A 16,191-nucleotide genomic window follows, 5' to 3' on the forward strand; every position below is an offset into this window, starting at 1 on the left:
GTCCTTGAAAGAGTGTTCACAAAATCGGCAGTGACAAAATATCATTTAGTCCTCACCCACTCAGACGCTATTCTCTCAGGTGTGTCTTGAGCCCACTGGCACCACCAGATAGGAACAAATAGATTAACGCTTCCGGCAGAAGGAAAACCTCATCGTTGGCTGATTGATGGGCTAAAGGCTTGTCTTGGCATTCAAAGCAGAGTGGGCTTTCTGAGGAAATACCACACATTCATCACTATCTACACAACAAGCTTTACTAATGGTCACCTTCGGAGCAAATGTAAAAAAAAAGGTGTGTTTAATTTGAGTAATAAGAACATCCATGAAAAATATTAATGCGGTGCTTTCAATGATTTTGTTGTCTCACACAATTAAAGAGATAACGAGGCAAAACAGGTCTTTGGGATACTGTTGTGACGTTGCACCAAAAATGATTCACAGAGGGAGACTCAGCTCCTCAGTCAAAGAGGATTGGTGAGAGCATCAGGGGAATCACCCGGAAGGTGGGTTGCCAATGGCACCACAAAGGTCACAATCCCAACCTTTATTCACGCATACTCAGGCATATTCTGTAAGCAGTGACATGTCACGGCCAGAAGTGTTATTTTGAGCCTTCTGCTTGAATGGAGTCGCTGACACGCTACCTCGACAAGGAGTGTCATCTGGAAGCCAGTCTGTCACCCTTTTGTCTCTATCACTTACTCTGAGTATTCCTCCCTTTTTCTATGACAGGGAAGTCATGACATTTGAAGATGGGCACAGCGGGACTTCACAGCAATGTAATAGACAACATGAAGTTTTTTTGCAGTGTTAGTTTCTCCGCCTATCAAAATGAACATTCATGATACACAGTTCTCTTCCACTGGCCTATAGCTGATTATTTCCCCACATACAATTAAGATAATATTTAGGTATAATGACAAGTTAACCATCTTAATTTTTTTTCTTTTCTATCCAGTTTTCCCAGATCTAACGATTACTCAGGCAACTTTGCATATGAACTCACTCCTCATCTAGCTTTTTTTTTTTTTTGGGGGGGGGGGGTCCACATATAAGATTTGAGATTTTATTAGTCTGAGTTTTGCATACTGATACCTTGTCCTCAACTGCAAAGTAGTCAGGGGCAGTAGTATTTGGCACCTCTCAGTCCACTGAAAGGCAATGGTGAAACACAGATGCATGAACGTGATGTCACCAACAAGCATTTTTCTCTGATACTCATACTTATAGCTGAGCGGATCTGCTCCACACAACTAACTGCCACTTCTTGACTTCTCACTTAATCTTTGATAGATAATCTGATCATGGAGCCTTTGCTGACTTTGATCTGCTCAAATGAGTCCCAATTCTAACCTGGTATGCGTGGAGTCTGCTTTAGCTGTGTGTCAACTGTCAAACAAGAAGGAAGCTCTCTTCTCAACTGTCACCACAGTCAGAGATAATTGTGCAGACAAACCAAAGGGGAGCAGGGAGGGGGGCGACATTTACATCTTCCTCCTCAGGAGTCCCCGTGACCTACATACACTTATATTTGGACGACACTGGGCACATCCTGTCCGTTTCCTGAACCAATAAAGGGGAATTGAGCCTGTGCCAGCTGCAAGCAGGTCCAATCAGCTACTAATGGTCCTCTTTGTACCAATCAAGAGATTATTTTATGCCACTACCTTAATATCATCAAAATCTCATCGACACTAATCTCTCATCATTTTCATTGCGAGGCTATCCTTTATACTATCATACGGAACTGACTTTTAACTTGATATAAACCAAACAAGCAGTTTTAGCTGCCAATGTCGGAACAAACTAGTTTGCGTTGTCTACAGTATGAATTATTTGTAACTGGCCCAGAGCATTTTGTTCATACAGCTACAGGAACAGCGACAGGATCTTTTCACTCCCAGAGCTAAAGGGAGACTTCACCGATACGTTGAGGGCCTGAGAAAGTAATTCATAAATATATTTTAGGATATCAAATAAAATTCTGGAGCATCTTAATTGGGGCGACACAGATTTTGGACAGGGCCGTAGCACCCCCCCCAAGTCCTTTTGTAGTGGCATCCCTGTTCAGCTAAGTGAACTGTTATGACGCAGAGTACTTGGAAAATATACAATGACAGTGTATCTACTGTAGATGCACATCAGTTGTTCAAACATTTTACATTGAAATAATGTTGTTGCCAACATTCCAAGCCGCAGTTCGTTCATGTTAATTGTGATGCCTGACCTTAAGTGTGTTTGACTACCTGAGGGTTTGAAAATAATTATTGTATCTTAATTATAACCACGTTACTTCTGCATTCCCGGAAATGTTTGTTGTTGTTGTTGTTTCCTGATTTGACGACACAAGCAGGATCAGAAAAATATCTCAATGGGATAAACTAAAAGCATAATGAAGGTATTGTTAAATTCACAACTATCTGACAGTGTCACTCAAAACTAGGCATTCATTTGCTCTTAAAACATTATTATTATTATTATTATTATCATTGTTGTTAGGTTAGTGAATAAATAATAAAACATGTTCATTTCAATTAAATACAGTGATGATTATATGACACAAATTATTCTATCAATAATATTTACATTCATATTTATTATCGCATGTTAGATGTTATTCATATTTGCCAGTGTATGCGGTTCCAAGAGTAGGCGACGGTACATTTATGATTGCCTTACATTAGAACATTTTCAAATATGTCAAATTGTTTTTGATGTCGGTAAATACAAATGTCCATCTGTCTTGTGATTATTATATATTGAATGAATCAGGGAAGAGTAAAACATAAGCTTCATGAAGAAAAATGAAAAAACTCTGACATGTATTTCTTGTTTAATTCACTTTGCATGACACACACATCTGAAGCAACAATGTTGCAAAACCACAATTCCACATTTGAAACTTCCTAAAATCACACCTTTTACAGCTTAATTTCGATTTAACAACAAGTAGCTGGTGGCTGGACTACATATACTGTATAAGACCAAAAACGAGCACAGCATTCTGTCTTTTTCATTGAGTAAAATATTTATAATCCACAATGGGATGATATACTCTGACTCCACTACATTTACTGATTTTTCCGTTGAGAACTGACACAAATATTATTGCACGCAGCTACAGAGAGGCGTAGGAAGGGTTCCAAAATTCTGAGTTGAATACTTTCCAAAGAAATATATGAGCATTTAAAACAAATCATGAGAATAACCTGGAAATCTGCTCAGTTTATTTGGCATGTATATATTTTGTTATTCATAGAAATAATGTCATTTTAATGCATTAAAGTCACTTAAAAGGTATATTATTCTATTTATGCTTTTGAGAAAAAAAAGCATGTACCCAATGAGAGTCTAAATCATGTTTCTGGCCCCGTCTTTCATCCTCACTTAAATGGATCATGTACTTCTAACCCTGAAATGAAATTATTCCAAAAATATTCTGTACTTGGTGCATGCATGTTTTCTGTAAAAAAATAAACAAAAATGACTTGTTTTTGGAAGGTGACAATGCATCGATGTTATACCGACATGGTTTTTATCACTGCACACTTGTACACCATGGTCTGATGTTGCACAATTACAGATTTTTTTTACGATTATCTTTACACTTCTAATTTTCTGCTTACAATTTTGTCACTGCTGCAACAATCATGATAGATAAAAGATCTAAAAGCGATCAAAATTATTGTTTGAAATGCATTCATTTTATCACTTTTCCTCCTAAGGTTACTGGTGTTGTTGAGCTCATCCCAGCTGGCTTTGGGCTACAATAGATGATCGCCAGCCAATCACAAGGCACATACTGTATTGACAAATGACCAATGACACTCATAATTAAACCTATGGACAATTTAGATTTTTCATTTCACCTACTCTGTCGTGCTTGTTTTTGGAATGTGGAAGCTAGAGTACCCAGAAAATAGCCACGCAAGCACACAGAAAACATGCAAACTCCACACAGAAAGACTGAAGCAGAAATTAGAACCTCAGAACTCCGGGGCAGATCTGCTTACCCCTGGCTCACCGTGCTGCCTTCATTTCATATCCTTCTTTTTCACATTTGGGCCATTTCCAAAAAAGGACTGATAAAGAAAACATCTACTGTAAAACAATGTGTTCTTTGTTAAAACTGCATGAAATTCAAGATATCTAAATGACCTCAAATTTCCAGTTTATTACTATTTTGTCAGATTAGAATTGCAAAACGCATCCAACTTCCGATGGAAAGTGTTTCAAATTTCCCACATCCTTTTGTCCCACATGATGGAAGTTAATGGGCTTTAGTGGCAGATGCTTCTGTGCCTGGGCCAGCTCCTCACGCAGGCACCCAAAGGACCACCCTCAGTGTATTGACTCATTCAGACTGTGCTCACTGGGTGAACTCCTGCTCATGTTTGATAAGCTGGCCATAAGAGACTTGACTTTGTGCGCATAATAGTTCCTCAGGTTGACTGAGGGCACCTCTTTTATGCCTTCATCAAAGTCGCAGCTTCGCATTGCGATCTCCAGTTGTTTTTGTCTCTTGTAAAACAGGGAGAATTTATTAAAAATGAGCGTGATCGGAAGCACTACGACTAAGATTCCCGCCAGGATGCAGGCCGAGGCTGTCAGCTTGCCCGCTATAGACAAGGGCACCACGTCACCGTAGCCCACAGTGGTCATGCTGACCGTGGCCCACCACCAGCACGCCGGAATGGTGGACAGGTCCTCGCTGTCTTCTTTCTCAACCGTGTACGCCATGACAGAGAAGAAAGACACCCCAACCGCGAGATAGAGAAGCAGCAGTCCAACTTCCTTGTAGCTGTTTCTCAAGGTGGCCCCCAGGGAGCGCAGCCCAGTCGAGTGGCGCGCCAGCTTCAAGATGCGGAAAATCCTCATGAGCCTCAACACTTGAGCAACGCGGCCCAGGTTGGCCAGCGCCGGGCTGCTCTCCACCACCAGGTTGATAATGAGCGTCAAGTAAAAGGGAAGAATGGACACCAAGTCAATCAGGTTCAACGGGAGCTCGAAGAAATGCACAACGTCCGGGGCCACCGCGAACCTAGCCACCAGCTCCAGCGTGAACCAAGCGATGCCCAAGTGTTCCACAATCTCAAAGCGGGGATCCTCCATAGGCTGCCCTTGAGCGTCCAACAAGCTGAATTCGCTCATGCTGTTCATGCACATAGTGGCAATGGAGCCGAGCACCACCAGGATGGAGAAAACGCTGATGACGCGGCTGGCCACGGAGTAGCCCGGGTTGTCCAGCATCAACCAAACGCGCCGGCGGGTGCTTCCAAGCGGCTGCTTGTCAAATTTAGTGGCATCATTGTAAAACTCCAACAGCTCGTCGAATGAGGACGTGGTGCTTCCTTCGTCACTCCTATCCTCCCACTCTTCCCGGTCCTGGTCCATTTTCCTACAGTGGTAGGCACCACTGCAGCAGGAGTCGAGAAAGAACTCGTTAATGCCCCAGTACTCGATCTCCTGGCTGAAAGAGAAGATGCACAGCTCTGCCATGACATGCAGCCGGCCCGTGTTGTAAAAATTCAACACGTAGGGGAAAAGTGCGGGATTCCTGTCAAAGTAAAACTCTTTTTCTGCGTCATCGTAGTCGTCGCACAGCTCTAGTATGGACTCCTTGGACCGGCATTGGAGAAGACGTGCCAGCCGTGTCTCTGGAAACCTAGACAGGGTGTCTGTGTGGAGACGCTTCTTGAAGCCACCCACGTTGATGCGGATGGCGGTATTGTCCTCCGCGGGAGCTCTGCCGCCAGGTTCCCTCAGGGGCTGACCTGTCATATCTGTGCACGCGCACACACCCCCCCCCTCACACACACACACACACACACACAGAAAAATTAAAGAAAAAAGCCTCAATAGAAACATTGATGTCGGTGAACTCTTTGCAGGCGTGTGCTTTTTAATGAACTACCGTCTATTTACGGTGCAACCACGTGTTCCCCACAAATGAATGAATTCGAAGCGAACATCCAAACAAAGAACTTACTGCAACCGGGTCACCAAATCCCCGCAGATGATTCTATTGATGGCATCCTGGCAAGTTTTCCCCCCTAAAATGCACAAATTGACATGTATTTCCTGGAAAACTGCTGGCGCGTCTCAGTCATGTCGATTGGGAAGAACTCCTCCAAAGGGAGTGATGCCAAATGTGAAGATGCGTCCATACAAAAATAACTGGTACTCCTTTCTCAAATATGCAAAAATATAGTCCGCTGTGTTTGCACCATCGCGTCCACAGATAAGTCTGGGCTGTGAGCGCAGGCACTGGCAGACACACGCCCTAACAACTGCTTTTGTTTGAACAGGGGGATTCCTCTCTCTGGCTCGCTCTATTTCTCCCCCCTCTCTCTTGCTCCAACCCTTTCTCTCTCTCTCTCTCTGTCTCTCTCTCTCTCTCTCTCTCTCTCTCTCTGTCTCTCTCTCTCTCTCTCTCTCTCCATCATCTCTCTTCTATCTGTTGCTGCGCAGCAACACGTAGCTCTCCCACTGCACCACCCACCTCCCTCCACTCTCAACATGACGGTGATGAGACGATGACGCCGCTTTTAATAGGAGTCAACGCTGACCAGGTAGTACGCATATAGACTGTGGGGGGAACAGGCATATGTAAGTAAATCAGAGCATTGTCATTAAACAATAAAAGCAAGCAGAGAGCGCAGACGACCTTATTTGTCACATGCAATGGCCAAAGACAAAAAAAAGGGTGCGAAACCTACAGCCTTGTGTGACGTAAACGGCCTCCTAGACCATTTGGTATTGCCCGTTGTACATTTATGACAACAAGTACAGTGGTACCTTGATTTTAATTCATACCGTGACCAAGTGCGTAACTCAAGTTATAACTCTGTGGATTAGCAGAAAAAAATTGGTGGATGGAGAAACTACAGGGTAAACATACATTTGTAAAAAGTAGGAAGGAAAGTGCATACAAGCAAAGAACTACAGTTTAGATTACACTTACAGTTATTTTACAGTGTTTCATGAAAAACAAACCACAGAATGCCTTAAGTGAATTTCATAGAGTAGAGTAAAAAGATATACTGTATTAAAGGTCACTGTGTATAAGAGTCACAGCAAGCATTCTGGACTGCGTCCAGTGGTCTGTCACTGCTTATAAGGAGTGTGGATGAAAGGTTTGAGTCACTTGAATGTACATAATATTGGACCATCCATCCATCCATTATCTGTTCCGCTTCGCCTCATAAGGGTCGCGGGTGCTTGGATTCGATCCCAGCTGTCTTCAGGCAGTAGGTCCACCCTGAACTGGTGTCAGCCATACAGCATAGCGTATGACTCTTGAACGCCATCAGGCAGAATATATAAGTCCTGTGATAAAGCTAGGTAGGACCTGGTATAAAACTGAATAGACACTGATGTCTATGTTCCTTGTGTCTCAATAAATATCCACGATTGAAAGCAACGATGAAAGTGGCAGATGAATATGCCATCAAGAAAAGATTTTGGACAGATCGCCAGCATAATTGAGCTCCCAAAGAAATCAGGTTTGATCTTAAATTCAAAAGAGAGGCGTTAAATTGCCTTGGATAAACAAAAAAAGGAATTACACTTGCTAATACGTTTAGAATGGAATATTTACTCAAAACTGCCAGGCATGTGAATAATTTTCAAAGTACACAGGTTGCTTTTTTTATTTAATTTCCTACCAAAGTTGAACAAATATTGAATTCATAAAATTAATTAACTTATCTGTAGACCATTCTATACGGTATGACCATTCAGTGTGCATTTGTGGGTGACAATTTGTAGATAATGCTGCTGCGTCACAGAAAGGAGGTCTCAGTTTTGTATCTGGCCTCGGGCCTTTGTACTTCAGCCGGGTTTGGCTCCAGTCCTTTCTAAAAATGCATATAGTGGTATGGAACGTGGATGGATGGCTTTTATGAACAAATGTGACGCTATTATGCTATTGTGAGCCTCGAGAGAGTCACCTTATCCTCTCACTGCCAGTTAGGATGTATTTGTGAGCTCAACAGCCTTGAAACCACACACAGCTACGGTGTTAGAGCATAACAGATTTTCTCTATTAATCCCCTGGGATTCATTTGTGGATGTGTGGGAATGTTTGGGTATCATCATTATCCTCGCAGTGTTTACCTCATGTTCTGTATGGTGCTGATTATACGTTGTATACTGTATATATGGCATCGTTGTGCATGCAGCCTAATCCCATATCGGGACCAACACGTCTTTAATGCAGCATTTCTGAATGCTGTTAAAAGGTCACAACATTTAGAATTTCATTTTTAAAAGGTAGCGGGCTGTGATGACTAAAAATGTTTTCCCTTTTAATGCGAGTAGACTCTATTCTATGGCCTCAAACATTCAATCATTTACCAATTTAAGTGACAATTTTACACTCAATCTGACAGAATTCATATTGATCTGCTCAAATGTTTCAATGAACTCTATTGGCAGGTTTTAAATCATCTTCACCATTAAAAATACAGTCACACTCATAATACACAATTTTAGTGAAGAGGCATGCCCCTGATAATGAGGTTTCTTCGATCAACTGAAGAGAAAACATACTTTTAAAAATGAACAAGAGGAATTTATAAATTGTATTGAAAATAATCTAAAGGGATTAGAGAATCTCTCTCTAAATAATCCTAACTCCATAACTCCAAGGCAAAATAAACCTTGTAGATGTGTGGTTCTCTTCAGGCCACAATGTATTTGAGGACTGATGTAAATAATCCAAAACGGCGGTTTGCAGCCAAGTATTGCACGCCACTCGATTTTGCTCCAATTGCTTCAAGACACGATCAACCATTCTCTTCAATCAATTGTTAGAGTAATACTGTGTTACTATGCTCATTACTTGCCAATCGTGAAAGCAACTCTCACATACACATTTTGGATTGTCGTTACTTAGGGCCCTAGTTTCAGAGACAGGTGCATCTTCATTTTCCCATGTTTGGAAATTTGGCTATCCACAGCGATGGATTTCACACCATCCGCAAGTGGATCTCATTGCAGTTTTTTTTTTAATGTACTTTGCCCACCGATCTCTTGTATCTACATCCCATGTAGATCTTTCTCTGCTGAATTTAAAGGGAATATCCGGAGCAGATTCCCACAACGTAGCAATTGTCATCTGCTACCTATACTAGTCTAGGAAACTAGCAAAAGAAAGAAAACTCCACCAATGCGCACAGTTAGACTCCGCTTTGTGCTTGTGCTGGGCAAGAAAATAGGGCCCTGAATGTCATAAAGTTGACTACATCGTATTAACAGAAGAATAGTCATCAGCAGATTTTTTTCCTCAACCAGGTACAAGCTATATTGATTGTCATCTTCGTCGTGGTATTACCTTGCTTAGTGTCCTTTTTCTTTACTTGATGGGAGAAAAGCCAAAGTTGAATGAGCAGAATTAGTTTCTTCAATGAGCACAGACAAATTGTCAGCAGCAGCAGATTTTTTCCCTCAACCAGCTACAAACTAAATTGATTGTTGTCTTTTGTGTGATAATTTCCTTCATAATGTCATTTTCTTCACTTGATGGGAGAAGAGCTAAAGTTGAATAAACAGAAGTTGTTTCTTCAATGAGCACCTCACTTAGGTCTTCATCATACAGTGTTAAAACAGTGCTCGGGGACTGGTCAGGAAATGGTAAAGATGGCGTAGGTAAGAAAGGCGTAAAGAAAGGAGAAAGCGGGCAGATTTCCCCCACTGCGACATGCGTGATGGTCTTAAGCAGTTCTGGTTGAAAGCTCGGACTGTTATTTGCAACGTCATCCAAAGGGAAAGCCTGACTCACTTTATCCCTGATAGACAGGACCAAATTGTCTCTCATCAAGTTGGAGAAGTGGATGTAGATCTGAATGGAAAATGGGAGGGAGATAAAATCCAGAACAGCCTGCGTCACCCCAACAGCCATTTTGCTGAGATACAGGGAAGGCATGCTAAACGGGTTTTTTGGAGGAGAGGACCAGAAGCCCTGCAGGACTTTTGGAAGCACCTGTATCACTATCTCATTTAATGTGAGTAGCTTGGGGCAGTTAGCTTCCCGCGGCCTCAAGTTCCCTGCAAATTGCTGAGCTTTGCTGATGATCCCAGGATGCCTGGAGGCGATAATCAGAAAATGAGACAAGTGTATTAATATGTTTGCATGATGAAATCACAAATGTGCTTAAGCTGATCAGGTGCAAAAAGAGATGCTCACTTTAACTGAGGAGGGACCATCTCAGGAGAGTCCAGGAGCCTCCTGGCTTCCAACTCAATGTCTCTCATCTTCATGCTGGTGTTCACCTCAAACGCCTGAGAACAAGATGCAAAAAGGAGCTTGCACAATTCACTTAACGTTGCAATACTAACAGATTTTAATCTTACCAGCTTGACATAAGACTCAAAACATTCTTCAACTTCAAACTCCCAAAGCCTGTAAATCCAAGGAAATGTTTTATTTTTTTCCAAAGAATCAGATCAACATGGGGTGAGTTTTGGTGTCATGTAACTTGTGTTTTTAGTGACTTACTTTATCCTGAGAGATTTATTGGTCTCTTCCACCAGAAGCTCGATCATTGCTTCAGCCGTTACCTCAGATGGGATCAAGTTATTCTGCTGAAGTCTCAAAAGTTCTGCCAGCAGTCCAATCTAAATAAAAACCACTATCATCACTCTGGTGAAGTACTAAACATGACTTGTAACATGTTTCTATTTTACATTAGAATTGACATGTTGGTTTGGGGGGTCTTACCTGCATCAAATAAGTGTGGAAGTTCCAACAACTCTTTAGAGCATTTCTATATGCTGGAGTGTCAAAAAACATCTATAAAGTAAGATTAAAAAGATATCATGTTTTGCTTTTGTTTTTCCCCTGACGAGGAGGATACATTCTTGTTACTGAAAGACATCTGATAACGATTATTTATGCCTATGCACCAAACAGAATTTCAGAGTTTCAGGCTTTCTTGGAGATCTTGGGTGCAGGTCAACAATTCTTGCACAGCTTTGATGGTTATGTCTAGTTGCACGCTTCCTTTTTTCCACCTCTCTTATGATTGGATGGCACTGAGAGGCTTGACAAAAAGCAACTGCAAACTTAAAATCAATAAAGCATTTTCTAGAAAGGTATACATGATGAATGAACCCTTGAGTAAACAGCCGCCACAGGTATGAGGAGATAGATTTGGCCTTCATGAGCTCCGTGTCTACGATGATGCTAAGCTAATTTCCATGCTTGCGATTGCCTTTGATGGGAAAGTTGCCCCTGCCAACATGGCCACCACGAAGACACATCTGTTAGCCAATATAGCCGACATATGTGTTTATGTGACAACAGCAGGACAAAACTGAAAAACGAGTGCCAGTCTAGGTCTGTTGTTTACACCACAGCACCAGTAAACAACAGCAGTCAATTCTGGAACTAACAGAATTTGACACCAACTATATGAAGGGGAACTTTGAGTGGACTGCCAATTGATACTATTTTCTGTTTGTTAAATCCAGAATCAAGGTTGCACTGTATTCTTGTAAGACAACTCACAACGTGACTGCATGCGATTGTCAAATTGCAAAAATCTGCCCTGGACTGGACTGAAGTCCAAGGTGGGCTAAGGCAATTTGCACATCCATGTGTTTTATGGACTGAGGTAGTCAAGGGTAAGGGGGACTCCTGCTTGGAACTACGAGATGCTCACAGTGAGAGTAAAACATTGTGTAAGGATCCACTGGGTCATTTTTTTTTAACTAATCTGTGTTTGAGATAGTCATGGTAGTGTGTGTGGTCTTTCTGAGAATGACCTCCAACATTCCCTGATATGGCACTTTGCTTGCCTAAAATTTCCAAGTCAATTCCAGGAGGCTCCGTCGGGAGGTTTTAAGTGGGAATATTAAGTCAGGAATAATTTCAGTCTATTGCCTCCACCTGGAAAAGTGCCATTTGAATAGAGAAACGTGTCTAGAGTCCAGCACAAACTGAGCAACGTACCATGATGGGTCTATAGACACCTATGCTTCCATCAATGAAATCCATTTCATCCACTTTTCAGACATATTGCTCAAAGAGCAAGATAAGGTTCAAAAGAGAGCAATACACTCTCATTTCGATGTCAATTTGATCATAGTCAAAGGCATTTAATCATAAAGGCGCAAACGACCACGTCTGGTTCATGATTGTCACATCACCATGCTCCATGACATCACAACTCTTACTCTGTATGCATCATCCAGCATTGTGCTGCAAAATATAATACATGTGGTTTAAATAATTAAAGATACATTTTTGGGCCCATTGAGAGACTTGAATGGTTGTTCATTGAGTTATTGTGAGGGAAAATCAAACCGTATACAGACCACTTTAATTTGTAGAAAAGTGTCATTTCTTCAGTGCTGCCCCATGCAAATGAAAATGAATAAAATATATTTACATCTGTAAGGTACCATTAACACTGGCCTTCATTTTGCCATCAAGCGCGTCTGTAGATTCGGCTAGATCTCGTCCGAATCCACCTTATATCCGGTTTTCAAAATGTAATTAGTTTCATATGTTAAAATAATTTACCAATATAAATGACATTTTCAGCAACGTTTTGGATATATCATACCTCTTTTTTTTTGCAGTATAAACTAAATGAGGGAAATGCTAAAAATGTTGGTTTAATTGTGATGTATTTTCAGTGCTTCCTGCAATATGACCACAAACAGCCACCTGATGTCTTTAGATGGGCTGCTCGTGTTCTCACCTACAGTCAACAGGTGTTTCAGTGTGTCTGAATCCTCTTAGGGAAGGTCATCTGCAACTGAAAAGGGGAAAGAGAATGGCTCGTCTAAACAAGCGTCGCACACAAAGCCAAAACATGTCTTCTTTGTACAGGTCCAGCCGCAGGTCTGCTTGCTGGTCAAAGAGATAAAATGAGAAAATATGGAGTGCCCTCTCATATGAGCTCACCAAGTGTTCTCAGTTCTGTAAGAAACACTTGTTTTCTGGTGTAAGCTGTCATTTCTTTTGGCAGGTTTATGCTTTAATTTATTTGAATTTATGTTAGATTCTGCTCCCATAAGGACATGTCGTAATCCTTTTTTACAATTACTACCAAGTCAACATGAATCTGCAACTTGTCATATGTATTTATTTCTATTCATTAACTGTATCCTTTGTTCTCTATTCTGAGTCTGTCCCTTTGCTATAATAACGACAGCCATTTGTGGGGATTGCTGTGGCGTGAAATGGAAGCGGGACCATTAAGGAAACCATACTTCATTTGAATTGTCGGACTTAACATGACCAAACAGATTCCCCTTTGTATTTACAGTTTCTAATCATCTCTCAAGACGCGGCATATTTATAAACTGATGCAGGTGGTCAATCAGGGTGAGCTTTGAATGACAGAATTGATCATGCATATGGGCAGAGCCATTCTCCCTGTGGCTATGGAAAAGAGCAACACATCACACCAAATGAAAAGTTCCAAATATTGTTATTCAATGACCTTCCTGTTTGAGAACAATGTTGGAGGGTAAGTATGAGGAAATGCTGAGTGTGGAACAACAGATAAGGCAGCAATTAAAGGGTAGCGACAACAGAGGCTGAATAATGTGTGAGATGAAATAAAGCAAGCAGGCAAAGGAGTGAGGATTTTGTTGAGAAAAGCTCAGGAGCAGCAAATGTAGTCGACATAAAAAGACTCCTACACACTCTTTGTCGAGCCTACGCCTCAGATTTTGAAGGAGAGGAAAACTCCATTTTCTCTCCTCCTCTTGGTCTCATCCTCAAGCTGACATTTTTATCTCCTAATCTTTCTCTGCACTAATCCTTCCTTTTATACTAAACCACTCATATGAGTTCAAGACATTGTGAAAGGAACAAAGAAAATGGATTATTATTTTCTCTTCACTATTGTGTTATATGTAAGTTAAAACATTGTTGATAAATCCAATTGCAATAACCAACCTTCAATATTCCATTACTGTAAAAAGTAGTTAAAATGTAATAACACATTTTATTTTACGCACCATGCAGGATCAAATGAATGAAACATTAAATACAGAGCGAAGCATGAAATACAGCAAAGCAGACTGAAACTCAAAATCTGGGGGGAGCAGTTGAAGTGATTAGGCTTAAGAAATACTGATCATTACTGATCAGAGAAAAAGTGCTCTAAAAATTAGAATTCACTGGCAACTTGAATGTCTTATACATGAGTCAGACACTCGTTAAGATCAGTTCCAGGGTGACTGAGTGCACTGCAAATCTACTAATACTCAAAATAAATGCCTTAGCATCATAACGATGTTAACGATTCTGAAACCTGGGAGATCCTTTTCAGCAGCCACATATATAAACATTCCATTCTGGCATTGAGTTCCATAGTTTTTCATCCAGGAGGAAGTGACAATACTAGACATTACATATTTGACAAGATCCCAATACCGAGTCTGAATATGTAGCATCTCTCTGTGCGTGAACGTTCATTTCATGTTCAAGCCTTCATTTTGGGGCTGGTCCACCAAACGTTTCATGCATTCATCACCTGATGGCTGTCCAGATGTTGAATAATTTTGCAGAGACTTTTTGGACCACCTTTAAAATGACAAGGTGCAAAACAGACAGAAAAATATGGACACAAAACAATTACCATCACATATTCAACTCCATTTTCTGTAGGCCTGCATGGCCAAATTAGAAAACCCTAAAGTTTGTTTTTTTTGTTTTTGTTTGTTTGTTTGTTTTGTTATTGTTGTTGTTGTTGTTGTTTTTGCAAATCAAAACTCACATTGGTAAGCCGTGGGGAAGGGAGTGACAATTCCACGGACATGAACTTGTCACACAAACACTTCAATGTAATCAAACTCCTTCAAGGACACTTGGATTTTTGTTACATTTTGGAGAATGAGCATATTGTTTGTCAAGGAGCTAACAAATTATGCTCATTAGACTGAATGGAGTCAGCTGCGCTATTCACCAGTTCCCCCCAAAAAATTCACCTGCAGTTCATCAATCTTGCTGCCTACACCTGCTTCAAACAAAGCATGTTAAATACCGTGTGAATGAACCTGATTGCCTTGTTGCCCATGTAACCATGTGACACACATCACAAAAAATACATCAATTGGCCAATCTCTTTTAAACAATACAAAATGGAAAACTCAAGTGGAAAACAGGTTGTGAGATTTTTTTTATCAATTATGTGAGAGTTTTGCCTAATCTAGGAAAATTTGATTCCATCTTGCAAATGAGTAAGAAAATGATGCTGAAGAATATTGTTTGCAGTCTAACCAGTCAACTTCAATCATTACATCAGGGCATGGTTTCAATTTCAAATCGATATCAATCAGTGTCAAATACATGTGACACCCCATTATAACAACACACAGTGTCACATCCTCAACCACACTGGCTATTTTATTACTGAGTGATGTTAATGCAACACAGACATTCTGTTTTTAACACTGTCACTGAAATTTTAACACTGGCCGGAAGGCAGTGCCTGAGACAAACAAGACCAAATTTAAAACACCTGCTCCCCATTCACATTCCTTTCCTATTCCCTTTAAATTCAGTGAAACCGAGGGGCATGGACCACATTGTGGAAGTACCAGAACCGATTCACTGTCGTATGTTTATAAGAAATAAGAAACTAAAAGCAGACCTCCATGGGTGGATTATGTGAAGTCTGCCAGCGCATCACAGATCACCGTTGTCAAGTGGGAACTCGGAGACTACCTTCCAACCTGATTTTAACTTGTGGGGACAAGAGTTCAGTGTCAAGATTCCAATGTAACGGAGAGAATAAACATTTTTCAGCCACAAATAATAAATAAATGGGTAGTACTGCAAGTTTTTATTCTTTCACCTCTGTGGTCTGGTGGTTGGGGACCACTGCACTAGGTGACAAGTTTGTCAACATGTCTTACTGCAAATATAATTCGAATTATTGTGAACTGTAAATACGAACAACCATTTTTATTATTGTATTTTTCCAAACTTTTAAACATTTTACTATGGTCTACGGCAACATCCAACAACAAATAATAAAAAATACAAACAAACAGCTTTTAAAATACCAGTTTAAGGTTATTTGTAAACGCTTCGAACTTCAAGATAATCGATCTAGTTTTCTGCATGTCAATTAAAGAAGATATTTCACCGGCTCACGTCTCCTTTGAGGAGTTTTAGGTTTAAATTAAGGGGCGTTCAATTACACCCGTATTCTTGCCTACTAT

The 16,191-nt window shown here is 40.7% G+C and overlaps 2 protein-coding genes across 2 annotated transcripts; both read right to left on the minus strand.

Moving 5' to 3' along the window:
- Nucleotides 1–2,816: 2,816 nt before the first annotated feature.
- kcns2 (potassium voltage-gated channel modifier subfamily S member 2) lies at nt 2,817–6,327 on the minus strand. The gene is made up of 2 exons (XM_088307757.1): nt 5,990–6,327; nt 2,817–5,808 (listed from the first exon to the last, which is right to left on the minus strand). The coding sequence occupies exon 2, from the start codon at nt 5,779–5,781 to the stop codon at nt 4,342–4,344; it is 1,440 nt and encodes a 479-aa protein (XP_088163883.1). The 5' UTR covers nt 5,782–5,808; nt 5,990–6,327; the 3' UTR covers nt 2,817–4,341.
- Nucleotides 6,103–12,001, minus strand: LOC148329512 (uncharacterized). The gene is made up of 7 exons (XM_088307825.1): nt 11,957–12,001; nt 10,724–10,795; nt 10,502–10,620; nt 10,357–10,405; nt 10,190–10,284; nt 9,578–10,088; nt 6,103–6,267 (listed from the first exon to the last, which is right to left on the minus strand). Exons 1-7 carry the CDS (start codon nt 11,999–12,001, stop codon nt 6,103–6,105), a joined length of 1,056 nt encoding a protein of 351 aa, XP_088163951.1.
- Between the last annotated feature and the right edge of the window lie 4,190 nt (nt 12,002–16,191).

The sequence above is a fragment of the Idiotropiscis lumnitzeri genome, chromosome 10, assembly GCF_059441095.1.
Source record: "Idiotropiscis lumnitzeri isolate Australia: NSW breed Sydney's pygmy pipehorse chromosome 10, RoL_Ilum_1.0, whole genome shotgun sequence".
Lineage (NCBI taxonomy): Eukaryota > Metazoa > Chordata > Actinopteri > Syngnathiformes > Syngnathidae > Idiotropiscis > Idiotropiscis lumnitzeri.

Bases quoted from the DNA above. Each gene is read 5' to 3' on its own strand.
- kcns2 (XM_088307757.1), bottom strand. From the start codon at position 5,781: ATGACAGGTCAGCCCCTGAGGGAACCTGGCGGCAGAGCTCCCGCGGAG.
- LOC148329512 (XM_088307825.1), bottom strand. From the start codon at position 12,001: ATGGATTTCATTGATGGAAGCATAGGTGTCTATAGACCCATCATG. The intron at 10,796-11,956 runs GTACGTTGCTCA...CTTACTTTATAG, and splicing joins GTGTCTATAGACCCATCATG to ATGTTTTTTGACACTCCAGC. The intron at 10,089-10,189 runs GTGAGCATCTCT...TATCGCCTCCAG, and splicing joins ATGGTCCCTCCTCAGTTAAA to GCATCCTGGGATCATCAGCA.